The 25,964-nt window shown below is 35.2% G+C and overlaps 1 protein-coding gene across 4 annotated transcripts in view; it reads left to right on the top strand.

The window, feature by feature from the left end:
- ARHGAP29 (Rho GTPase activating protein 29) overlaps positions 1-25,964 on the top strand; it is a 63,412-nt gene that overhangs the window by 22,642 nt on the left and 14,806 nt on the right. For all 4 annotated transcript variants that reach the window (XM_042997934.1, XM_042997933.1, XM_042997931.1 and 1 more), the window contains 10 exons: positions 6,565-6,661; positions 7,014-7,086; positions 9,684-9,732; positions 10,333-10,470; positions 11,353-11,417; positions 12,087-12,197; positions 12,290-12,370; positions 13,219-13,407; positions 14,124-14,261; positions 25,728-25,885. In XM_042997934.1, the coding sequence (XP_042853868.1) occupies positions 6,565-6,661; positions 7,014-7,086; positions 9,684-9,732; positions 10,333-10,470; positions 11,353-11,417; positions 12,087-12,197; positions 12,290-12,370; positions 13,219-13,407; positions 14,124-14,261; positions 25,728-25,885 (1,099 nt within the window). The remainder of the gene's footprint in view (positions 1-6,564; positions 6,662-7,013; positions 7,087-9,683; positions 9,733-10,332; positions 10,471-11,352; positions 11,418-12,086; positions 12,198-12,289; positions 12,371-13,218; positions 13,408-14,123; positions 14,262-25,727; positions 25,886-25,964) is intronic.

Raw genomic sequence — 25,964 nt, 5'->3', positions numbered from 1 at the left:
CCGCTGATTTGTTTAGTCATGTGCCAATACACACCATCTTTACTGTAGTTGTAAAGTATGTTTTAGCATCTGAAAGGGGTAACTCCTCTTTCTATTACTCTTTTTGTTCAGGATTTTATTTTTCCATCAGGACTTTTGAATTGGCTTATGTAGTTCCCAAAAATATCTATTGGTATTTCTGAGGGGATGAGTAAGGTTTATAAATTCATAAAGTCATAATTAAAGTTATGAATTAAGGAGAAGTTATATACTTAGCATTTCTGAAAACAGTATGCATTTCATTTCTTCAAGTTGTCTTTTATGTTTCTCAGAAGCAACTTAAGGTTTTCATTTTGTAAGTCTTATTGTTTTTGGTTTGTTTGTTTTTTCCCCTAAACATTTTTTCCCATGCATAAGGTGAAAATTTGCTTCATTATATCTTTTAATTCAGTGGTTTTCAACTGTGGTCCCTAATTTATGACATCAGGTTAGTGGATTGTGACCAACATTTTTAAAATACAAAAGAGAATAGAAAAGAAAAACCAGAATACAACACTATTGTATCAGATGTAAAGATGTGGGATTTCTGGGTGACTCAGTTGGTTAAGCATCCTACTCTTGATTTCAGCTCAGGTCATGATCTCACAGTTCATGAGATGGAGCCTCACATCAGGCTCTGTGCTAAGAGCACAGAGCCTGCTTGGAATTCTTTCTCTCTCTTTCTCTCTGCCCCTCCCCTGCTCACTCTCTGTCTCTCAAAATGAATAAATAAACTTAAAAAAAAAAAAAGACCTAAGAATGTTTCAGAAACTTTATAGGTGTTATATAACTTATAACTATTATGTGTGTATGGTATACTTGGTCATGATATAATATGTATTTCTTACGCAAGGTTGTGGTCAAAAAAGTTTGAAAATCACTAATAGATGATATGTATGAAAGCTATTCATGTGATTTCTTAAAGAGATACTAAATGTGCCTTAGTGCTTAGTGACTTAATAAGGAACCCAAGGGAGATAATGATTTAAACCTTGAGCAAAATTTTGATGGAATTTTGAAGAATGTCTAATAGGAAGAAGAGAGTGGAGACAGAGAAACCAGTTAGCAGGTTGTTAAATAGTCCAGACTAGAAGTAAAATGTGGCCTTTTGAACTAAATGGCAGTGGGAATGGAAGGGAAGAAAATATTTTAGAGCCATCTTGAAAGTAAAGATAATGAGCTAAGAAATGTATGGAAAAGAGTTGGCTTAAAGGGCAGACTAGAAGAGAGGGTAGAGTTCAATTAGGACATGTTGAGATTATAATGCGGGTAAAGCCTGGGAAACAGAAGGAATATATCAAACAGACCATTGGAAGTGTGGATCTGGAGCTCAGAGGTTAAAACTAGACAGGTAGTTTTTAAGGATCCATTTACCTCAAAGATATGAAAGAGGATGTGATTCTGTGGGCATAATGTATAGAGAAGAGAGCCAAGGTGAGAACTGCAGGCTGAGTGGAACGACTATTAAGTAAAATTGTCAATAAATAGATATAGAACATGAGGGCACCATGTTCACTATCAAGCAGGGTACTCTAAGCGCTTGATGTTTCTTTGAATAATACACCATTTTACAGACGAAGAAATTGTAGTGAGGTGATGTATCCAGAATAACTCCAGAAGTGGTAATGGTTAGATTTGAACTCTGGTCTGAAACTCTGAAGCCCTCTCCTTCTAGTTACTATCTATAACAAACTGCTTCTAACAGTGCAGAAGACTTCAAGATGGAAGCAAGTGGTTAATATTTGTAGTAGTAATAGCAGACATTATTGACGATATACTTCCTGTATGCTAGACACTGTTAAATTTTGCTTGGATTATGCTATTAATCTGCACAGCAAATTTTTCAGGTCAATACTATATTGTACTGTCAACTCTTATTTTGCAGATAAGGAAGCTGGGACATAGAGAGGTTTGCCCAAGGTTGCACACAAATTAGGTGGTAGAGTTGTTGAGAGTTGCAGAGTAGTCAGGTAGGATGAAAACTTGGAAGAAAAAAGGCCTCCAAGTTTGACCAATAGGTTTTTGTTGCCAGTGTTCAAAGTGGTTTTGAGTGAAAATAATAACTAACATTTATTGAGCATTTTCTGTGTAGCAGGCTCTGTTCTGAGTTTATTCAGTTTTTATAACAGTTCTCAAAATACATACTATTGTCCATATTTTATAAATAAGGAAACTGAGGCACAGTTACTTAACTTAGTAGGAGACATAGTTACTTAACTTAGTAGGAGACATAGTTAGATTTAACCTAGGCAGACTGGCTTCGGGACCCATCCTCTTAACCAGGCTCAGCAAACTACTTCCGGTGGGCCAAATCTGGCCTGCCTATTTTTGTAAATAGTCTTACCAGAGCACAGCCATTCTTACTCATTTATATATCACCATATCTCATTCATTTATGTATGGCTCCTTTAGACCAAGTTGAATAGTTACAACCTACCGTATGGTCTGAAAAGTCTAAACTATTTGCTCTCAAGCCCTTTACAAAGTTTTTCAGCCTCTGATAACGATTAAACTGGATGAAAAGCCAAATCCTGGTGAATTTAGTTATGACCTATTTATAGAGGTTTGGCAGTAAAAAATAAAAATAAATAAATAAATAAATAAATAAATGTTAAGTTTGAAGAGGAAATATGGTAAAATTAAAGTTTTTTCACATAGGAAAGATTTGAGTATGTTAGTAGCATAAGAAAAAATGTCAGTTAAATTTTTTTTAATCTTTATTTATTTTTGATAGACAAGAGTGTGAGCAGGGGAGGAGCAAAGAGGGAGACACAGAATTCAAAGCAGGCTCCAGGCCCTGAGCTGTCAGCACAGAGCCCGATGTGGGGCTCAAACTCATGACCTGAGCCAAAGTCAGACGCTCAACCGACTGAGTCACCCAGGCGCCCTAGAAAAAAGGTCAGTTGAGTTAGAGATCATAAAACTATGGAGGAAGGTGGCCCAGAGTTTTGGAGAATGCAGGAGAGAGTGGGAAGATTTATTACTGGAAAGGAGCCAAAGACTTTTCTTTGAAACACTGAGCAGAAGAAAAAGAAAAAAAAAAAAAAAGAGAGAAAGGATATTAGAAATATAGGGCTGTTTTGAATTGGAGGCAAGGGCAATAATAGGAATTTTCATTGGATGGTTGTAATCTCATTCAAGTAAGGAGGAAGGCAAAGAAAGAAGATGTTCAAGTAAGTGTCTTTTCACTATTCACAATTACTACTTCTTAAATCTCCCAGTCATGTTTAGTGCTATGAAAACCATTTAGGAAAGAAACAATAATTATAGAATTTGGTGTGGTGTTATAAGGTATTTTTTTTTTCTTTAAAGTCTAACAGGTTAAGGTTAGGAAATATAAGTAGGCTTTACATTTTTGCTGGTTATAGGTTATTTTAAATATACATTATAAGTTACTATTTAAAGTTTACTTTCCAAGGGGAAAAAAAAAAAGGTTAGAGTGGGAGAGAGCCAAAGCATAAGAGACTCTTAAAAACAGAACAAACTGAGGGTTGATGGGGGGTGGGAGGGAGGGGAGGGTGGGTGATGGGTATTGAGGAAGGCACCTCTTGGGATGAGCACTGGGTGTTGTATGGAAACCAATTTGACAATAAATTTCATATGTTGAAAAATAAATAAAAAATAAAAAATGAAATCTTCAAAAAAAAAACCATCTCAATATAAAATCCAAATAAAAAAAATAATAAAGTTTACTTTCCAATGAGATGTTTAAAGCAGGGTATAACTGATATGCAATAAAGTACATGTATTTAAAGGACACAATTTGATCAATTTTGACATGCATACCCTGTGAAACTGTCACAGTTCAGATAATGTGTACCCCTTTGTAAACCCTCCTTTCTACACCTACCTGCCTGCGTCCCCCTTTCATTAAAACTAACTAACTTTCTTTCTTTCTTTCTTTCTTTCTTTCTTTCTTTCTTTCTTTCTTTCTTTCTTTCTTTCTTTCTTTCTTTTCTTGAGAAAGACATGGGGGGAAGGGCAGAGAGAATCCCAAGCAGGTTCCACACTCTCAGCACAGTGCCTGACGCTGAACTCCATCCCATGAACTATGAGATCATGATCTGAGCCAAAATCAAGAGTCAGATGCTTAACCTACTGAGCCACCTAGGCGCCACCCCTCCTTCATCAATTTTGATATGTTGTGTTTTCATCTTCCTTGTGTTCAAAACATTTTCTAATTTCCTTTTTTCTTCTTCAAGCTATGGGTTATTTAGAAGTGTGTTATTTAGTTTCCTGGTATCTGGGATTTTCCAGAGATCTTTCCGTTATTTCTAATTTAATTCCATCTAGTCACAGAACATTTTTTGCCTGATTTGAATCCTTTTAAACACATTTTAACTTGTTTTATGGCCCATAATGTAGTCTATCTTGGCAAATATTTAGTGTGTATTTGAAAAGACATGTGTTCTGCTGTTACTGGATGGAATGTTCTATAAATGTCTGTCTAGGAGAGGTGGCTGATAGTATCGTCGAAGTCTTCCATATCCTTACTGATTTTCCATCTACCTGTTCTGTCAATTATTGAGAGAGGGCTATTGAAATCTCTGGCTGTAACTGTAAATAAATTTGTCTATTTGCAATTCTACTAGGTTTTGCTTCATGCATTTTGAGTTGTTTATCAGGGGCATAACTGTATAGAATTATGTCCTTGATAAATTGACTCCATTATTATAAAGTGACCTTTACCCATAGTAGTTACCTTTGCTGGGAAATGTAATTTGTGTGATGTTAGGCAGTAAGCTGGGGCTCTTTTTGAGCTTTCCATGTTTCTTGTTTCCCATGTTTCTTGTCTGTCAAGATACTTGTCCTTCGTTGCCTGACAGCCGATGTCTTGAAAATTTTTGTTTCATGTATTTGGTATGAGTTTCTTCTAGTTGTTTCAGACAGAAGTATAAACCTGATTTTCCATCTTGGCCAGAGCAGAAGTCCAAAAATAGTTTTTAAATTATTTATTGTGGTTCTTAAGTTTTTCTTTTTGTTTGTACTGGGGATACCTTAGAAGAGTCTAATAAAAGATATAGACCTGAGCCCCTCATGTCTACAGAGGCTTATCCATGTAAAAGCTTGGTTGTAATTTCATGAGGTTTAGAGGCTTGAGGTTTCATTCATCCTTGCTTAGGAATTCTTGCTTTCCAGCAAGCATTTTCAACCCCAGTTGCACATTAGAATCACCTGGGAGAGCTTTTGAATAAATACGTATGCTCCATCAGACCTTTGAAATCTGAATTTTTGGTGGTAGGACCAGATTTTTGGTTTTTAAACCTCCTAGATTTTTGAACAAATACCAATGCTTCATCAGACCTTTGAAATCTGAATTTTTGGCGGTAGGACCCAGATTTTTGGTTTTAAGCAATGATTGTATTATGCAGCCAAGCTTTAAAACATCTTGTGTTAAGCAAAGGATGGCTTCCTCTTCACTTGGTCTCTTTACCTTTCCTTTACTGGCTAGGATCCTAGGGAGGACGGGACACAGGGAGCCAGTTGCTCATTAAACTCAACTTAAGTAGAAGGGGTTACTTTTAAAAAAATTGCCAATTCCACCTTCAGATTTTGTCTTGGCAAATTATATCTGGGCTTTTAACAAAGGTGCCTAGAGAAGTTATAATAAGAAACCTTTTTCAGTTATGTTTCACAATTTGCTTTTCACAAAATGCAAAATGGTTGGACTGTCTCTTTGGCAAACAAGAGACAGCTATATATATCAAATTAGCCTGAACCTCAGAGCCCAAGAGCCTGAAAGAAATAAAGCTATAAATAACTAGGAATTTAAATTTTCTAAAGCATTGGGTGTTTATGTGATATGCTTTGTATGTAGGATTTATGCTATGTCAAATGTATATATGGTGTCAATTAGTGGTAATTCTTAGTGAAAAATGTAGTTCATTTGACTAAAGTGGGCCCACAGTGCATTTATCTATTTTTTTAAATGCCATAAAGCAATAAACATAGAGAAAATAGGGTGCTCTTAATGAGAGGTCTGATGTAATATGGACTCTGTGACTTCAAGATGGATTGATTTCACATTGCATCACTTTTTAGATGTGTCAAATTATGTAATGCATGGAGTAGGAAGTTTGGAATGCCAGCTACTTTTATGCAAGCTGATTCTTTTGTATTATTTTTCTTAATGAAGAACTTGAACATCATATTCATTGTGTGTATTAGGCTTCTCAGCTCCCAAATCTTCTAGTGCTTCTAGAAGTAATGGTGAATTTTTAAGAGATTAGATGACTTTGTATGAATCTAGTTTAAAATGTTTTCTCCCTCAGGGCACCTGGATGGCTCAGTCAGTTAAGCATTCAGCTCTTCATTTTGGCTCAGGTCATGATCTCACAGTTAGTGAGTTTGAGCCCTCTGTCAGGCTCCAGGCTGGCAGCGCGGAGCCTGCTTGGGATTCTGTCTCTCCTCCTCTCTTTCTGCCCCTCCCTGATCATGTACGTGCTCACGTGTGCTCTCTTTCTCTCTCAAAAATAAACATTAAAAAAACAATTAAAAAATAAAATGTTTTCTCTCTCATTTATTGTAACCAACCTTTCCCCATAGCTGTGAACTTCACAGAAGTTAATGAAGAAAATAAAAACGATCTCTTCAAAGAAGTATTTTCTTCCATTGAAACCTTGGCCTTTACCTTTGGGAATATGTAAGTAGAGACTGTCATTTAAAGAATTTGGGCCTGGGTATCTCAGAGTATGTCACATAATTCAGTAGAGACTTGGAAAGTAAATATTAACCAATATAAAATATTATCACAATACTGGAAAAGCTATATTCATTATTGGTTTATTACTGTATTTGCCAGTGTCTTTAGAGCTGTTCAGAAGCAACATCCATTTGCAAGTGACTATGTGAATAAGTTCCTAGGAGTTTATTTCTAAGGTTCTTACTTAAAAAAAAATTTATTCTAGATTACATGTTGAATGTAAAGCCTGTGACAGAGCAATGTAATGACTTGTCTTTTTATTTCTGTTTCTTATTCTTACTTCCCTGGATAGCCTGACAAACTTCCTTATGGGAGATGTAGGCAATGATTCGTTATTGCGGCTGCCTGTTTCTCGGGAAAGTAAGGTAAGCCAGGTTTGTGTGAAAGCAGAGAGTTTAATACTTTTAACATAATATTCCAGTAATTTCCTGATTTTAATCTCAGCAGTAGTCTTTGATAGTTTTTGAGTTGAGCAAGAAAAACAGATCAGTTCATTTTAAATATAATTATGGTAGGGTCACCTGGGTGGCTGAGTTGGTTGAGCGTCCGACTTCAGCTCAGGTCATGATCTCACAGTCTGTGAGTTCGAGCCTCACATCGGGCTCTGTGCTGACAGCTCAGAGCCTGGAGCCTGCTTCCGATTCTGTGTCTCCCCCTCTCTCTGCCCCTCCCTTCCTCATGCTCTGTCTCTCTGTCAAAAATAAATAAACATCAAAAAAATTATTTTAAATATAATTATGGTCAGTTTCTGGAGCAAAAATTTAATTATACTTTCTAAGTGGAGCTATCATTTTAAAAGACTATCTCTGATAGTTTTATGGTGTTTTATGTAATGAATCTATATGTCATACGGTCCAAAATTTTAGTAAGTAATTCTTAACCATTTTTTCTTCCTGACATTGTCACAGATCTTAAAGATTGGTGGAAACAGAAAAATAATGCAAGAAGTAGAGAGGGTGTTAATCTTTTTATACAGCCTATAGTTTGTTGCCATGAAACACTTATTAGTAGACCTGAAGGTCTTAATTCTGCCTAAGAGTATTATGTCAGAGGATTGCAGTTCTCGTTCCCAATTTGAAGAAAAATTGCTGTGGAATAATAGAACATGAAGAATATTTGTAGAATATTGCTGCTTTAAAGATTTATAATAGTAATATTTTTGTTTGACTAAAAATTGTTCTCTAAATACAAGAAGCTATTTTTCAAAACTGTGATAAGGGGGCACTGGGTGGCTCAGTTAAGCGTCCAACTCTTGATTTGAGCTCAGGTCCTGATCTCATGGTTATGGGATTGAGCCCTGTGTCAGGCTCTGGGTTGACAACTGGGAGACTGCTTGAGATTCTCTCTTCTCCCTCCCTCTCTCTGCCTCTCCCTCATTTGCTCTCAAAATAAATAGATAAATAAATAAATAAATAATCATTTTTAAAAAACTGCAATAAGGACATATGTTGTTCATTTCTTGTTAAGAATGTTCAAATCCAAAAAGATTTCAGCAAATACTTGGAACTGTGCCAAGTATTTGTATTATATCAAAATAGTATAAAAACTGCAGATCTTTCTTAAAATGATACAAAATATGAACGACTAATTGAAGTATTTGTTATATGTACAGTAACACTGAGAAAACAATTATGATTATTTCCGAAGTCATCCATTGATTAGTCAGGAAGGATAATGTATAAGCCATATCACACTAGTGATCTTTAATTATTTTGCTATCATTTATAATTTTCCTTTAATTTTATCTTTTAAACATTACTAATTCAGAAGATATAATAACATTATATCAGTGTGACAGCTCTGGACAATTAAAATTTTTGGTGTGACTTGTATTTCTTGTTTTTGTGCCTCTATTGTTCACACTTATTATAATAATTCTTAATAGGAAAATACCTTTTCCTTTTTTCTTTTGCACCTTGTTTTCCTTTTTGCAGTTTTTAATTAAACCGAGATTGAGCTTTAAAGGTCCATGATGATAGAATTCTAATCATAAAGTTAAGTTACTTTGGTGAAGAGTTTTTAAAAATATCTTTAAATACTAGTTGCCATTTACTTAATGCTGTTTATTATGTACTATGCACTGTGCTCAGCCTCCATCATCTTAATCCTTAAAGTAGCCTTAGGGAAGTAGTGTTCTTATCCCCATTTTACAGAGGGCAAACCAAAGTTACGTGAGCTTAAATATTGAGCCCGGTGTCCTACAGCTACTAAGTGAGTGCTGGACTTCAAACCCAGTCTCTTTAATCCCTTTTGCATTGAATCCCTGCATGGTCTGTATTGCCCAACCAAAGAGATGAAATTTGTTTAAGATCTCACAATTTTGGTAGATATGTTTTCCTACACTGTCCAGTAAGGTAGCCACTTGCCATATGTAACTCTTTAAATTTCAATTAAGTAAAATTAAAAATATACTTCTGATTTACATTAGCCACTTTTCATATGCTCAAATAACCACATGTAACTAGTATCTACCTTATTGTACAGTGCAGATACAGAACATTTCCATCATCATAGAACATTCTGCACTAAGCTGTTCACTAGACCTTCAGAGAAATGCTTATTATATGATAAAACGGTAAAAGATGGCTGGAAGAAACAGGTCTTTGTGTTCTGTTTAAGTGACAATATAAATATTTAGATTGCTTCTATAACTTCCTGACTAATATTTTTAAAATTTGCAGAATTGTATGTTTTGAATGGATTTATTAATGTTAATTAATGCTGTTAGCAAACAATGAGGTTATTTATTCTTAGATCTTGAGAACTGCAGTTGTAAATAGGTATACAATTCTTAAACGATGCCATAGCATTTAAACAGATTTCTTAAGCCCTTTGAGTTCTAAATACTTGACATTCTTTAACAGGAATTATGTCACATAACAAATCAGAATGAAAAGTTTCTGAAGCAAAAATCTGTTAGCTTCTGCTCTAATCTTAAGTTTGTTTTCTTCCATGTTGTAAGTCTTTTGAAAATGTTTCTGTGGAATCGGTGGACTCATCTAATGAAAAAGGTAATGCTTGAGGTACTTAAAATCTTAGTCAAATTTTTTTGCGATTACTTTTCATAAGTGTTTTTGGATTACTTAATGTCTTGCTTGGTAACCTAAAGTGTTCATTTTTAACACAAACTGATGTATCAAACTTTACATAAATACTTAAGGGAAAAAACCTGCTACAGTAGATAGATAATGGAGAGACTGGTCAAGAATTCTAAATGGCTTGGGGCCCCTGGGTGGCTTAGTTGGTTAAGCGTCCGACTTTGGCTCAGGTCACAATCTCAGATTTGAGCCCCTCATCTGGCTCTGCACTGACAGTGTGGAGTTGCTTAGGAGTCTCTCTCTGTCCCTGTCTCTCTGCCCCCACCCCCCGCTCTCTCTCACTCTCTCAAAATAAATAAACTTAAAAAAATTCTATAGGGCTTGTAACTTGATGAATAATAGGAATATATATTAAAAATAAAACATACATTATAATTTAAAACCATTTTAAATTTGAACTGTGACCTTTATGTCTAAAACAGTTTTCATTGAAGAACATCTTAGGATTTGAATGCTTCTTTGTTTAGAGTTATGTGCTGATATTTAATATATACTTGATATTTTTATTTTCAGGAAATTTTTCTCCCATAGAGCTAGACAGCGTGCTATTAAAGAACACTGATTCTGTAGAATTGGCTTTGTCTTATGCTAAAACGTGGTCAAAATATACCAAGAACATAGTTTCATGGGTTGAGAAGAAGCTTAACTTGGGTGAGTTGCCCTTTAGGGCATCTGATTAACTTTGGAGTGTAAGAACTAAATTGTTCACAATTCATTTTCTACAGACGATGACTAATATGATTCCAAATTAGTAGCTGTTTCATTGTAGTGAATAAAATCATTGTCCATTTTCTCTTCTTGAAATAGGAAAGACTTTTCTTACAATAAATGTACTTACTGAACTTTACTGTGGGCCAACCACTCAATCTGGGAACACAAAGACAAATAGTATACTGTCTTTGACTTTAAGGAAGTCATACTCCAGTGGGTGAAAAGAATTGCAATCAGATAATATGGTTAAAAGAAATAAAAGCAACAATAGGTGTATGAGCACAGGCGATAGAAACATCTTAATAGTTAGGTTTTTTTCCCCAGTGTTTTCAGTTGACAAAATACTTTCACATCCTGTACTTCATTTAATCCTTACCAAAACCCTGGAAAGAAGGCAAGAAAAGAATTCTTCCCATTTTACAGCTCAGGCAAACAAGACAGGTGATTTGCCTAAGGTCAGATAGCAGATTTGCCTAGGATTATATAAGTAACTGGAAGAATATGGGATTTACCCAAAGCCTGTGCTCTTTCTACCACATTATTTGCCCTTTATAGGGAATGCCCATCAGAATCACCTGAATAGCCTTATAAAAGGGCAATACACAGGCCTAGGTCACATCTCCTAAGAATTGAGGCCAAGCAACTATATTTTGAAAGTTTCCTAGTGGGTTTCATGAGCATTTCTGGTTAAGAGTCATAGTATCATATGATGCAGACTACTATGTGTGCTCACTCTTTAAATTGGGAATTACAAATAATTTTAGAGTATAGAAGGGAAAAATAAGTTAATTTACCTTCTGATACTTTCTTTGACCTTTTCAGAATTGGAGTCCACTAGAAATATTGTCAAGTTGGCAGAGGCAACTAGAAGTAACATTGGAATGCAGGTAAGTGTTCAGTGAACTCCTAGGGTTTTGTACCAAGAGGTTACCCAGATGAGCTACTGATAGTGCCTCTCAAAATCAGAAAATTGTGTAGTTAATATAGGAAAGAAATGAAATGCTCAACTTAAAATCCTTTTATTTAAAAAAAAAATTTTTTTTTAACATTTATTTAATTTTGAGAGACAGAGATAGAGCACAGGCTGGGGGGAGGGGGGGGCTGGGGGGCGGCAGGTGTGGGCAGAGAAAGAGTGAGACACAGAATCGAAGTGGGATCCAGGCTCTGAGCTGTCAGCACAGAGCCTGATGCGGGGCTTGAACTCATGAACCATGAGATCATGACCTGAGCTGAAGTTGGACACTAAACTGACTGAGCCACCCAGGCACCCCTAGACTTAAAATCCTTTTAAACTTACATGGATACCCATTATGGAAAAAAATGAGGAAATTCACAATTTTATGCAAATATTGATTGTCTTGTTAGCCACTAGTTTTGCTACCTAGTTTTATAATTAATATTCTTCAGTATTTTTTTCATATAGTCGTATTTATGACTAGTTTTTCTGCAAAAAAAGTCTAAACTTAAAATTTCTCCTTCTGAAGAAGAGTAATGGGAGATCTAGAACTTTAGTGCTATTTCTATTGGAAAATTTACTTTTCAATTTTGAATTCTAGGAGTTTATGCCATTGCAGTCTCTATTTACCAGTGCTCTTCTTAGTGATATCAAAAACAGTCATCTTTTGCAACAAACAATCGCAGCACTCCAAGCCAACAAATTTGTGCAGGTAAAAATGTATATGTGTAATACACATTTCTTTAACAACAGCATACCTTTAGATAACAGCTTTTTTTCCTTTTTTTAAAATGCTCTTGACAGCCTCTACTTGGGAGGAAAAATGAAATGGAAAAACAAAGGAAAGAAATAAAAGAACTTTGGAAACAGGAACAAAATAAAATGGTTAGTATTATAATGGAGTTTCATCTAGAATGGATAAAGAAGATGTGGTATATATATACAATGGAGTATTACTCGGCAATCGAAAAGAATGAAATCTTGCCATTTGCAGCTACGTGGATGGAACTGGAGGGTATTAATGCTAAGTGAAATTAGAGAAAGACAAAAATCATATGACTTCACTCATATGAAGACTTTAATAGACAAAACAGATGAACATAAGGGAAGGGAAACAAAAATACTAGAAAAACAGGGAGGGGGACAAAACAGGAGAGACTCATAAATATGGAGAACAAACTGAGGGTTACTGGAGAGGTTGTGGGAGGGGGGATGGGCTAAATGGGTAAGGGGCACTAAGGAATCCACTCCTGAAATCATTGTTGCACTATATGCTAACTAATTTGGATGTAAATTTAAAAAAAAAAAAACGGGCGCCTGGGTGGCTCAGTCGGTTGGGCGGCCGACTTCGGCTCAGGTCATGATCTCGCGGTCCGTGAGTTCGAGCCCCGCGTCAGGCTCTGTGCTGATGGCTCAGAGCCTGGAGCCTGTTTCAGATTCTGTGTCTCCCTCTCTCTGACCCTCCCCTGTTCATGCTCTGTCTCTCCCTGTCTCGAAAATAAATAGACGTTAAAAAAAAAAAAATTAAACAAGTTATGATGGAGTTTCATCTACCTATTTGTGAATATCTAAAATCATCTGCAGTATATAAGCACCTACCGTAGAAGATGCATCTTAATCTGTAGTTTTTCTAAAATGCTGTCTTAATTAGCTTGTTGAATATGCTAAAGAAGCTTATACATTAGGGTTTCTTATTCTGCATTTAATAGTCTTTTTTTTTTTTTTCTGTGTAGCTTGAAACAGAGACTGCTCTTAAAAAGGCAAAACTGTTATGCATGCAACGTCAGGATGAGTACGAAAAAGCAAAATCTTCCATGTTTCGTGCAGAAGAGGAGCATCTGTGCTCAACTGGTGGAGTAGTCAAAAATCTCAACAAGCAGCTAGAAAAAAAGCGAAGGTTGGAAGAGGAGGCTCTTCAAAAAGTAATCATCTTTTTTGTTTGCAAGTTGAATTAGCAATAATCTGCTAAGGCTCAGGATTGCCTGGAAGGCTTGTTAAAACAGGCTACTGCCCCCCCTCCCCCAAATCCAGAGTTTCTGATTGAGTAGCTCTAGGATTGGCCCCAGGCAACTTGCACTTCCAACAGGTCCCCAGGTCATGCTGCTGCTGCTGGTGGTGGGATCCACACCCTGAGAATCAGTATGCTAAGAGGTTTTTGCCTACCTTCTAAATCTTTGGGTTTGTTTATGAAAAAGTATCTTAGAGGAAGCAGTAGTTTAATATTTTGACTTGATTGTTCAGGAAGTTCACCTTTTAGGCAACTGTGTGTATATGTATACTGATTCCAGTACCTGATAGCAAAGCTAGGCTGGAACTTTATATTGTTTATAAGAAGATTATAAAGAAAATGGTGACTGTAAATAGAAAAGGCTGTTAAATAGAAGTACACATGTATTTCGTACATAGTATACTAATTGTAAGTCCTACTTGACTGTCCATTAAAGTCAGGTGCCCATGAATCACTGACCAGAACACATTGTTATCTTTAGAAATATTCTCTTTGAAACAGATTATTTCATAATTTTTGTATAAAAAGATTTTTCAATTATTTAAATTGAGTTTTATTATATATGTATTTGTTTTAAAATATAAATTCTAGTGGTCAGTGTTATTTTTTTTTTCTGTGATATTCCTGAAGGTAGAAGAAGCAAATGAACTCTACAAAGTTTGTGTGACAAATGTTGAAGAGAGACGAAACGATCTAGAAAATACCAAAAGAGAAATTTTAACACAACTCCAGAAACTTGTTTTTCAGTGTGATCTTACCCTTAAAGCTGTAAGTTTTTTTTTCTTTCAGTATTTTGAAGGCCAGGGGCAAAAAAGAGTAAATATCTGCAGAAGGGAGTGCGATGCTTGATGGGTCATGATTCTTAAGGGATTTAATTTCTGAGATTAATGAAACATTTAGAGTTTGAAAATTGAATTTCAGTTTTTCATAGCAGTATATGATTTGAGTTACATTTTTTATCTGGACAGCCACCCCATGGATTGATGATTTGTCCAATTAAAATTAAAGTCTGAGAGTTTGAACATGCCTCTAAGCCACTGTCTTTCTTAACTTGGTTGACAAAATGGATTTGACCATTGAAACTTCTATCAGTACTATAAGATCTATTCTTCAAAATTTGCAGAAACTAAATATTAAAATTGAACCCAATGATTTATTTGGGAAAAAAGTATCCTTCCCTCAAATATTTTCATTTGCCTCTTTAAAATGACTTTTATTAAAAGTTTATATACAAAATACCTTTTTTGGGTATACATTTCACAAGCTGTAACCCATGTATAAATTTGTGTAACCACCACCATCACAATCAGGATTCAGAACAATTCCATCACTCCAAAAAATTTGGCTCATGCTGCCCCTTTGTAGTCAGACTGTCTACCCAACCCTGACCCCTGGCAAATATTGACCTGTGCTCTGTGTTTATAGGTGGGTCTTTTCCAGAGTGTCATATAAATGGAATCCTGTAGCGTGTAACTTGGAGACTGGCTTCTTTTCCTCAGCATAATGTCTTTGAGATTCATCAGTGCTATGCATGGATCAATAGTTCATTTCTTTTTATTGCTGAATAGTATTCTGTTACATGAGTGTACCACAGTGTTTATGCATTTATCAGTTGGACATTTGTGTTGTTTCGAGTTTTGGGTGATTGTGAATATAGAGCTGCTATGAATATTTGTTTACAGGTTTTTGTGTGAGCATAAGTTTTCATATTTCTAGGGTAAGTACCTAGGAGCAAGCTTACTGGATGGTATGGTAAATGTCTGTTTAACGTTACAAGAAATTGCCACATTGTTTTCCAGAATGACCATAACATTTTTCATTCTAACCAGTAATATACGAGAGTTCCGGTAGTTCTGCATCCTTCACAACACTTGTCAGTTGTTGTTTTTATATCTTAACTGTTCTAATACGTGTGTAGTGGTAGTTGTTTTAATTTGTATTTCTGGAGTGACTAATGATACTGAGCATCTTTTCAAGGACTTATTTGCAATCTTTGTTTTGCCAGTTTTTAAAACTTGAGTTTGTTTTCTTATTGTTGAGTTTGCATATTTTGTCTTCCAGTCTGAAACTTTATTCATATATCAGTTTCTTTCAGGGAACAAAGGGTTTTAATTTTGATGGAGTCTAACTTAGGAATTTCTTTTATGGGTCATGCTTTTGGCATTATATCTAACAGTGTTTCACCCAACTAAAGGTCACAAAAACTTCTCTCCTATGTTTTCTCCTAAAAATGTTATAGTTCGACATTGATATATGATCTATTTTGACTTAATTTTTATATAAGGCATGAAGTATAGATCGAGGTGTATTTTTTTGCATATAGATGTATTAAAATTATACCCATGGGGTTTTAATTTGTGGAAATGACTGAATGCTGACATGGAGAGGTCAATGTTATTGAAAGATGAACTGCTTACTTCCATTTCCCGAGAGAAGGGAACATGCTGTGCCACACAGGGTCACAGAAGTGCCAGGTTTGGTGAAGCAGAGGCAGGAGTGAGGGGAAAGCTGAGTACATAGCCTTTATTGGGTTTTCAAGGGAAAAGCAAGGTACATCAGGATAAGCAGTATAGGATTGGTTAGCTTGAATAAGTCCAGTGTGCTTTGGGATATAGGGGTGGTCTCTAGTTGCTTGTACCTAGCCCTGGGATGATTCAGAGCAGGAGAAAATACCGACTTGGTGTGTGAGAGTTAGTTAATGAGGTTGTTCAGGTTGTATATGAAAGATGTGCCCCCTCCACCCTCTACCCCTGGGCTAAGAATTGGTTAGCCCTGGGAGGAGCAGACTCTCCCCAGCGAGCAAGCTTTTTAAGATATCAAAACATTATAAAATATGGAAAATGAAAAGCATTAATACAGGTGTCCACTTGTTCCAGTACCATTTGTTGAAAACATTGAGCCCTCTCCAATGATTTGCCTTTGCGTCTTTGTGAAAAATCAATTGACCGAATTTTTATAGGTCAGTTTCTAGACTCCCTATTTTGTTCCATGGATATATGTACCTTTCCTTTGGCCCAAATTCTACTATGTTGATTACTACTGTTTTATATCAAGTCTTAAAATCAGGTAGTGTGAGTCTTCAACTTTATTCTTTTTTAGAATTGTTGTGAGTATTTAAGATTCTTTGCCCATAAAAATGTTGGAATCAGCTTGTCTGTATCTATAAACAAAGCCTGTTAGTATTTTAATTGGAATTGTGTTAAACCTTAGATCAGATAGGAAGAATTGACTGTATTTGTAGCATCTTAAATATATATAGAGTTGCTCAATCCATGTAGAGAGTATGTCTCTCCACTTATTTAGAAACATGGTATTTTTTTAATCAGAATTTTATAGTTTTCAGCATAAAGGTTTTCCACATGTTTTGTTAGATTTAAACCTATGTATGTATGTATTTATTTGGGCGGCTATTGTGAGTGTGATTGATACAAATAAATAGATTAAATACATGCCACATATAATTTATGTGTATGTATCTATGCATACACATTTCTTTAATTTCAAATTTCAATTGTTCATTGTTACTATTCAGAAATACAAGTGATTTTTGTGTATTGATCTTGAATCTTGCAACCTTGCTGAAATTAGTCCTAGAACTTTTTTTGTAGAAACATTGGGCTTTTCTACATAGAAAATCATATTATCTACTAATAAGGACAGTTTTATTTCTTCATTTCCAGTCTGTATTCCTTTTATTTCTTTTTCTTTTTTGCACTGACTGTGGCTGTGACAGAAGATATCTTTGTCCTATTCTGGATTTTAAGGGCAAAGCACTTAGTCTTTCACCATTAAATATAATAGCTTATAGGTCTTTTGATGATGCCCTTTATCAGGGTAAGGAATTTCCCTTTTTCTAATTTGCGGAGAGTTTTATCATGAAGAGAGAATTTTTTTTTAACTGTTGAGAATTTTGGGATTGTTTTTTATTACAGCATAAACTAGCAAATCTGTCTGCTATAGTATGTATTTAATATATGTGTATATATTTTCTAAATTCTTTTATAGGTACCTTTATATACTATTTCATGTACACCTAAATATGGGAAAGGAACATATTTAGAACAAATAATGTATAAATACAATTTACAAAACTTAAATATGCAATGTTTGCTAATTAAATTATTATAAACATTTATAATTGTGTCTTTGTTTTTTAAAAAAAGAGATGATTTTATCAAATGATTTTTTTGCATCATTTGATGTGATAACACAGTTTTTCTTTTGTAGTCTGTTAATATGATAGATTATATTAATAGTTGAGTGTTGATCTCTAGTCTTTTATTCCTGGATAAGCTGCTTTTGGTTGTTATACATTGTTCTTTTTATATATTGCTGGATTCAATTTGTTAGTATTTTGTTGAGTATTTTTTTCTTTTTCTTCTCTGTTAATGAAAGACATTGGTATCTATGCTATTTTTTTTTTAATCTGGTTTTATATCAGGGTAATTCTGGCCTTATAAAATGAATGGGGAAGTGTTCCTTCTTATCAGTTTTCTGGAAGAGAAACTGGTGTTATTTCTTCAATTGTTTGGTGGCATTCTCTGGTGAAAGCAAATGGGCTTAGGGTTTTCATTTTTGGAAGGTTTTTCTTTTCTTTCTTTCTTTTTTTTTTTTTTAAGTTTATTTATTTTAAGAGAGAGACAGAGAGTGAGCAGGGGAGGGGCAGAGACAAAGGGAGAGAAAGAATTCCAAGCAGGCTCTGTGCTGTCAGCGCTAAGCCCAATGTGGGGCTCGAACTCACAAACCGTGAGATCATGACCTGAGCCGAAACCAAGATTCAGATGCCATCTGACTGAGCCATCTAGGTGCCCCGTTTTTTTGGAAGGTTTTTCATTATGTATTCAATTTATTTTGATATAGGCCTATTTGAGTTAATTATTTCTTTTGGGGTGATTTTTGGTAGTTTGTGGCTTTCATGTAATCAGTCCCTTTTACCTCAGTTGTGTAATTTATGTGCAAAAAGTTGTTCATAGGTTTTCTATAAACTTTCAGTGTCTCAATAGACTGTAGTGATATTCCTGATATTGGTAATTGTGCTTGCTTTCTTTCCCTCTAGTTAGTCTGGCTAGAGGTTTATCATTTTGATTGACCTTTTCAGAAAACTAGCTTTTATTTATTTGTTTTTAATTTATTTTAAAATGTTTATTAATTTTTGAGAGAAAGTACAGCACATGGGAGTGCACAGGGGCACATGGGGGAGGGGGCGGAGAGAGAGAGAATCCCAAGTGTTCTCTGTCAGCACAGAGCTTGATGTGGGGCTTGAACCATGAGATAATAACCTGAGCTGAAATCGAGTCTGATGCTTAATTGACTGAGCCACCCAGGCATCCCAGAGCTAGCTTTTAATTTCATTGGTTTCTCTATTGTTCTTTTTAAAATTTCATTTATTTTTGCTTGCTTTGGGTTTATTTTGCTCTTCCTTTTAGTTTCTTTTAGCTCTTCTTTTTTAGAGGTAGAAGCTTAGATTGTTCATTGAGACCTCTGTACTTTTTTAATACAAATATTTAAGTATTTAGATTTCTAAGTAATGCTTACATCCCACAAATTTTGAATTTTATGGCTCTATTTTTGTACATTACAAAATATTTCCTAATTTCCCTTGAGACTTCATCTTTGACCTATGGGTAATGTAGAAGTTGATTGTTTAATTTCCAAGTGTTTAAGGATTTTCTGGATATATTCCTGATACTGATTTCTAGTTTAATTGTGTTATAATGAGAGAAATATTTTGTATAATTTCAATTTTCTTAGATTTATTGTGGTTTGTTTTATGATTCAGGATATGGTCTGTCTTGGTAAATGTTCCATGCATATACTTTTAAAAATGTGTATGTATTCTGCTTTTGTTGCCTTGGGTATTTTATGTCAATTGGTTGTTGTTGGTTTATGGTGCTATTTATTCTATATCTTTGAGGATTTACCTTTTACTTCTGTCAATTACAGAGGAAGGAGGGTTTTTTTTTAAGTTTTTATTTAATTAAATTTTTTAATGTTTACTTATTTTTGAGAGAAAGAGAGTGGGGAAGGGACAGAGAGAGGGAGAGAGAGAGAACCCCAAGTGCAGAGCCCTACCCAGGGCTCAAACCCACAAACTGTGAGATTATGACCTGAGCTGAAATTAAGAGTCAGATGCTTAACCCAAGAGCCCCTAAATTTTTATTTAAATTCATTAGTTAACATACAGTGTAATATTAGTTTCGGGTGTATAATATAGTGATTCAACACTTCCATACAATAAGTATACTCATCACAACAAGTGCCCTCCTTAATCCCCATCATCTATTTAACCCAACCCCCACTCACTTCCCTTTTGGTAACCATCAATTTGTTCAGAGAAAGGAGTTTTGAAGTCTTCAACATATTGTATATTTTTAGTTGTATCAGTTTTTGCTTTATGTATTTTGAAACTCAGTTGCTTGTGCATTAATGATTGTTACATATTCTTGGTAAATTAATCCTTTTATCCTTACAAAATGTTTCTTTTTATCCTGGTAATTTTTATTTTATTTTTTAGTCTACTTTATTTAATACTGATACAAGTATTTCAATTTTCTTTTAGTAATTTTTATCATGGTATATCTTTTTACATTCTTCTAGTTTTAGTTTTATCATTTTATTTATCTATTTATTTAAATTCAAGCTCATTAACATGCAGTGTAGTCTTGACCTCAGGAGCAGAACCCAGTGATTCATCTCTTACATATGATACCCAGCACTCATTCTGTAAAGTGCCCTTCTTAATGTCCATCACCCATTTAACCCATCCCACCACCCACCTCCCCTCCAGCAACCCTTGGTTCGTTATCTGTATTTAAGAGTCTCTTATCATTTGCCTCCCTATTTTTATCGTATTTTTCATTATATTTAAAGTGAATTTCTTATATAACATATAGTTCAGTCTTTTTTTTTTTTAATCTGTTGATAATCTGTCTTTTAAGTGAAATATTTAGACCATTCTATTTAATGCAAATGTATGTTCAAATTTAGGCCTACTCTTTTTTTCTGTTTATACCTTAATGTTTCCCTTTGTTTCCATTTTGTTGCCTTATATTGGATAAATTGATAATTTTTTAGAATTACAGCTAATCTATATTACAGATTTAATCTATTTTTATTTATGTATTACAATTATATATGTTTTTAAATGTTTATTTAATTTTGAGAGAGAGAGAGAGAGAGAGCAAGGAGGGGAGGGGCAAAGGGAGGGAGACAGAGGATCTGAAGCAGGCTCCATGCTGACATCAGAGAGCCCAATGTGGGGCTTGAACTCATGAACCTTCAGATCATTACCTGAGCCAAAATCAGACACTTAACTGACTGAGCCACACACGTGCCCCTAGAGTTATATTTTAATTTACCTAAAATGCTCATTTACATTTTAATTAATTTGTTATCCACATTTAGATTTATTGGGTTTTTGACTATATTGCTTTATACAATTTTTTTTTTAATGGTTGCTGTAGGGACATGTTTATAAAAACTTTCTTCTACTTAGAACTAATATATTTACCACTTCAAGTGGAATGTAGAAAGCACATAGTCCCACTGTAAGTCCCTTTTACTTGCTTTGGGTTGTAGTTGATACATGTATGCTACATCTATACACTTTGAGAAATCCATAGTCATTTGAATTATTGCTCCCTCTATATGGAATGTTTTTGGGGGGGTTGTTTTGTTTTTTGCTTGCAAGGTTTTTTCTTTGTCTTTGGTTTTCACCATTTTGAAACAACACTCATTTGAGTGTGAATTTTGTTGAAGTTGTTCTCTTTTTGGTTCCCTGAACTTTTTGCATCTACAAGTTTGACTCTTGGAATATTTGGGAGGTTGTCAGCTATTGTTTCTTCAAAAAATTTTTTTTTTTGTAGCACTTTCTCCTCTTCCTCTAAGACTTCAGTGACTCAAATTTTAGACCTTTGTTATCCTAAGGGGCTGGAGGGTCTTTTTTTTTTTTTTCCTAATCTTTTTTTCTTTCTCTTTTTTTTAACATTTATTATCCAGAGACAGAGAGAGACAGAGCATGAGTGGGGGAGGGACAGAGAGAGGGAAACACAGAATTTGAAGCAGGCTCCAGGCTGTAAGCTGTCAGCGCAGAGCCCAATGTTGGACTCGAACCCACAAACCTTGAGATCATGACCTGAGCCAAAGTTGGATGCTTAACCAACTTAGCCACCCCAGGCACCCCTCTTTTTTATCTTGATTGTTGTTCTATTGGATCTGTCATTGAGTTCATGGACTCTTCCCTTTGTTATCTCCATTTTCCTATACAGTCAAAATAGTAAATTTTTTTGTTTGGGATACTATATTTTTCAGTAGTAAATTTTTATTTTTTAATATCTTCCATTTCTCTGCTGAGACTTCAGTCTTACCATATTTCAAGATTGTTTGCCTGTACTTATTTAAACTGTCATAATAGTTGCTTTAATGTCTTTATCTAATAATCCAATACCTGAGTCATCTCAGGGTTAGTGTCTGTTTATTGTCTTTTCTCTTGTCAATTGAGATTTCCTGGTTCTTCTAACAAGTAATTTTGGATAATATCCTGCACTTTCCAGTATTACCTTATGTGACTTTATAACCTATACTGAATGTTTATTGTTAAAAAATTTCAGCAAGCATTTGATCTACCTAGTTAGGTTCACGTCACAGCTCCTAAGGAATCCCTTCCAGGTTTTCTAGCTCTGAAACCTAGTAGGCCTACTCTGCTGCTGTGAGGGTCAAGTAGGAAAAGGATAAAGACAAAAAACAACAGGTATTTCAGACCCCTCCCTCTTCAGATCACAGTTTATTTGATCATAGAGAATTCCTCTCAAAGTTTTAGATGTCTGCTCAGCTGCTACTGCGACCACTGCCACAGCACTGCGTCTTTGTGCTTGGAACTTGCTTTGGGGCTGGGGGACAAGAGAAAACAAACATACAAAAGAAACCAGAAGGTTTCCCCCAACTCTTTCAGTCACATGTCTTTGAATAGGAGTTCAGTATTGGCTGGGAAACAAGTAGCAACAGAAATACAGGAAGCATAGCACTGGACTGCTCATACCTTGGTTAGTAGTTTTCTTCTCTTAATGTTTATTTCTTTATTTTGAGAGAGACAGAGATAACATGAGCAGGAAAGGGGCAGAAGGGGGAGATAGCGAGGGAGAGAGGTGGGTGGCGGGGGGGGGGGGTTGGGGAGAGAATGAGAATCTCGAGCAGGCTCCATGCTCAGCACAGAGCCAGATACCGGGCTCAATCCCACAACTGTGAGATCACAACCTGAGCCGAAATCAGGAGTTGGGCACTCAACCGACCTAGCCACCCACGCACACCTGTTGTTCCTTTCTACAATCTGCCTGCTACTGTTTACTTTTCAGCATTTTCAGATAGTTGAGAATTCGGTGGGAGACTGGGAGCATTGAGCCTATTCCATTTGAATCAGAAACTCTCCATAAAATGTTCCTGAGTATTTAAAATTGTATCTCATTCATTTACCAAATTCCAATCAATATGTGATTAACTTATAGAGTCAATTTTAACAAAATGATGTAAAAGAATTATAAAATCCCAGGAATCAAAATTACCTTATGAGTCACTTAGGCCAACCCTTTACATTTAAAGAGTCCTTTTCACCTCAGGCAATAGCTAATGATAGCTAAAATTGAGTATGCACCTGCCAGTGTATTAAGTTCCTGGCCTACATTAACTCATTTAATTCTTACACAATTCCATTAAGTAAATATAACTGGTTTTTAGCTCCGTCTCACTGGGAAAGAAACTAAAGTTTAGAAAACCTTTCTTCTCAAAATGCAGTCCTTGGTCCAGTCCCATTCTCATGACGTTGGGAACCTATGAGGAATGCAGAATTTTAGGTTTCAATTCAGACTTTTGGAATCTGAATCTGCATTTTGAACAGAATCCCCCATATGATTCATTTGCACGTTAACTTTTTTTTTTTTTTTGAAGCATTTGCTTAGAGAGGTTACAAATAACTTGATCAAGGTCACCCAGCATGTAAGTTGTAAAGCTAGGATAGAACTTGGTTGAATGACTTCAGAACCTGTGCTCTTAAATACCGTGCTGTCTTGCTGAATGATTATTTAGCCTGGGTGTGACAGCTCCAAAACTAATATAATGTTTCTACTGAGTGAAAAAAATGTTTTCTTGTGGCCCTTTCAGGTCATACTATACTGTGATATACTCCCTCTTCTACAGAATAACACTTTAAATATTTAAAGATAATTGTTATCTTCTTTTCCTGGATGTTTTTTTTTTTTTTCAGACTAAACACCCACAAATCAGATTTTTTTCATACAGCATGGTTTTAAGCTCTTTCACAAACTATAATCTTATTTGTCTACATACCTCTTAAAAAATGATGCTATTTGGTGATCCAACAATTATGATTTCCTTTAATTTGATGTACATAAGAGTTTACTTAATTTTGTATATAGCATGTATGTATTTTTTAATGCCCTCTATGTATATAAAAGAAATTTAAGTCAGTTATATGCTCTCAAAGAGTGTAGCATATATTTAGGAAGAGAGAATTAACCCATCTGAAAAATTGGAGAGCAATACCTATCAGTGTATGAAGTAGACTTTGAGGTTAAAGTCTCTCAAATTTGGACAAATCCCCAAACTTACAAAAATCTCTACAGCATGTAATGTATAGAGACAGTTATAATAAAGGTGTTCTGTGTATATATTTGTGAAAAAAAAATTCTTATTGACTAGAGTTCTTTGGAACCAATTTAGTTGATCAATTTTAGTTGTTCTGACTAGCATTTATTCACATGCAGATCCAAACAGATACCAAATCCAACATTCAGTTCTTGAATATAGATATTATTTTCTAGGAAGAACCATGACTTTCTCATATTTCTTTATGTTCTCTTCTCCTCCATCAAAAGCAGAACTTGGGAACTTGGGTGACTTATTTTTCAACACCATCTCTCAAATTGTTTTTTAAAACATTTTATTTTCACCCTAGGACATATCCATTTTTTAGAGATTGCAAGAAAAGACAAATTATTTGAGATACAAAGATGCTAGACAGGTTCTCTCACTATCTTAGAGAAGATACAGAAATGACATTATATCCCAGAAAAAATTGTAAGTTAGGGGCGCCTGGGTGGCGCAGTCGGTTAAGCCTCCGACTTCAGCCAGGTCACGATCTCGCGGTCCGTGAGTTCGAGCCCCGCGTCAGGCTCTGGGCCGATGGCTCGGAGCCTGGAGCCTGTTTCCGATTCTGTGTCTCCCTCTCTCTCTGCCCCTCCCCCGTTCATGCTCTGTCTCTCTCTGTCCCAAAAATAAATAAAAAACGTGGAAAAAAAAAAATTTAAAAAAAAAAAAAAATTGTAAGTTATATCATGGACATCAAGGATTACTTCTGAATATCTAAAATTGTCTTGAATTATGAAGTGTTGAAGGTTATGGGATAAAGATCATAATTACATGACTGAGAGGAAGGAGAAATGACCAGGTCAGTCATTAAAGACCTAAGCAAATCAATGGGCTTTGAAGAGTGAAAAGAATTAGAACAAGAGTTGTTTTGCTTTGTTTTGCTTTGTTTTTTCTTTTGTTTTAAAATACATTTAAGAAAAATTTATCTTTAAAAAGATACAGGGTAGAAAATTACACTGAACTAAATTTATTTTAGATTTATTACTAATTTATATGAGAGAAACTTTTTCCCTTATTTGAAATTAAGGTAAATTCTAGTTGAATAGCTGTCATAAACATTTGCTCTAATCCATGTACCCTGGAATAACTAAAAATTTGATGTAGGTGATGAAAGCTGGGCATGGAGTTGGAAGTCGTATATGTTTGAGTGAGCAATACCAGAAAATGTGCAGAATTACAGTATGACTTTGGCTAATGACACTTTCTATTACTGTTCATTTGGTCATTTCCCCTTTACAAAGCACTTAGGACACTGTGCTACCATAGAGGATCCAGAAGAAAAGGACTTAAGTTCCTGACTCAGGGAGCAGACTGGGGGACAAAAAAGATTTGAACTTTTCAGTTTAAAGACAGTTTTGTGGCAATGATTACTTCTAGATGTTGGATTAAATCTGTTTGTTTGTTTTTTCTAGACCTTGCCCAAAGTCAGGAAACATAATATGCTCACGATGGTGTTCAGTGTTGTATGCTTCCCAGTGTGGCCTTTTTCTTGGTGCTGGCACTTGAAATAAATGTATATTTACAAGGCATTCTGGATAGCATAAGTTATTTTGCCTTTTGTCTCTGTGACTATAGGTAACAGTTAACCTCTTCCAGATGCAACACCTACAGGCAGCCTCCCTTGCAAGCAATTTACAGTCTCTCTGTGATAGCGCCAAACTCTATGACCCAGGCCAGGAGTACAGTGAGTTTGTCAAGGCCACAAATTCAACTGAAGAAGAAAAAGTTGATGGGTGAGAATTAATGTATAGATGAAATTATTTCAAAAGATAAAATAAGTTTCTATCTGGTATAAGATGGTGTCTTTTCTAA

Source organism: Panthera tigris, chromosome C1, assembly GCF_018350195.1.
Source record: "Panthera tigris isolate Pti1 chromosome C1, P.tigris_Pti1_mat1.1, whole genome shotgun sequence".
Lineage (NCBI taxonomy): Eukaryota > Metazoa > Chordata > Mammalia > Carnivora > Felidae > Panthera > Panthera tigris.
This window is presented reverse-complemented; position numbering and strand designations above follow the sequence as displayed.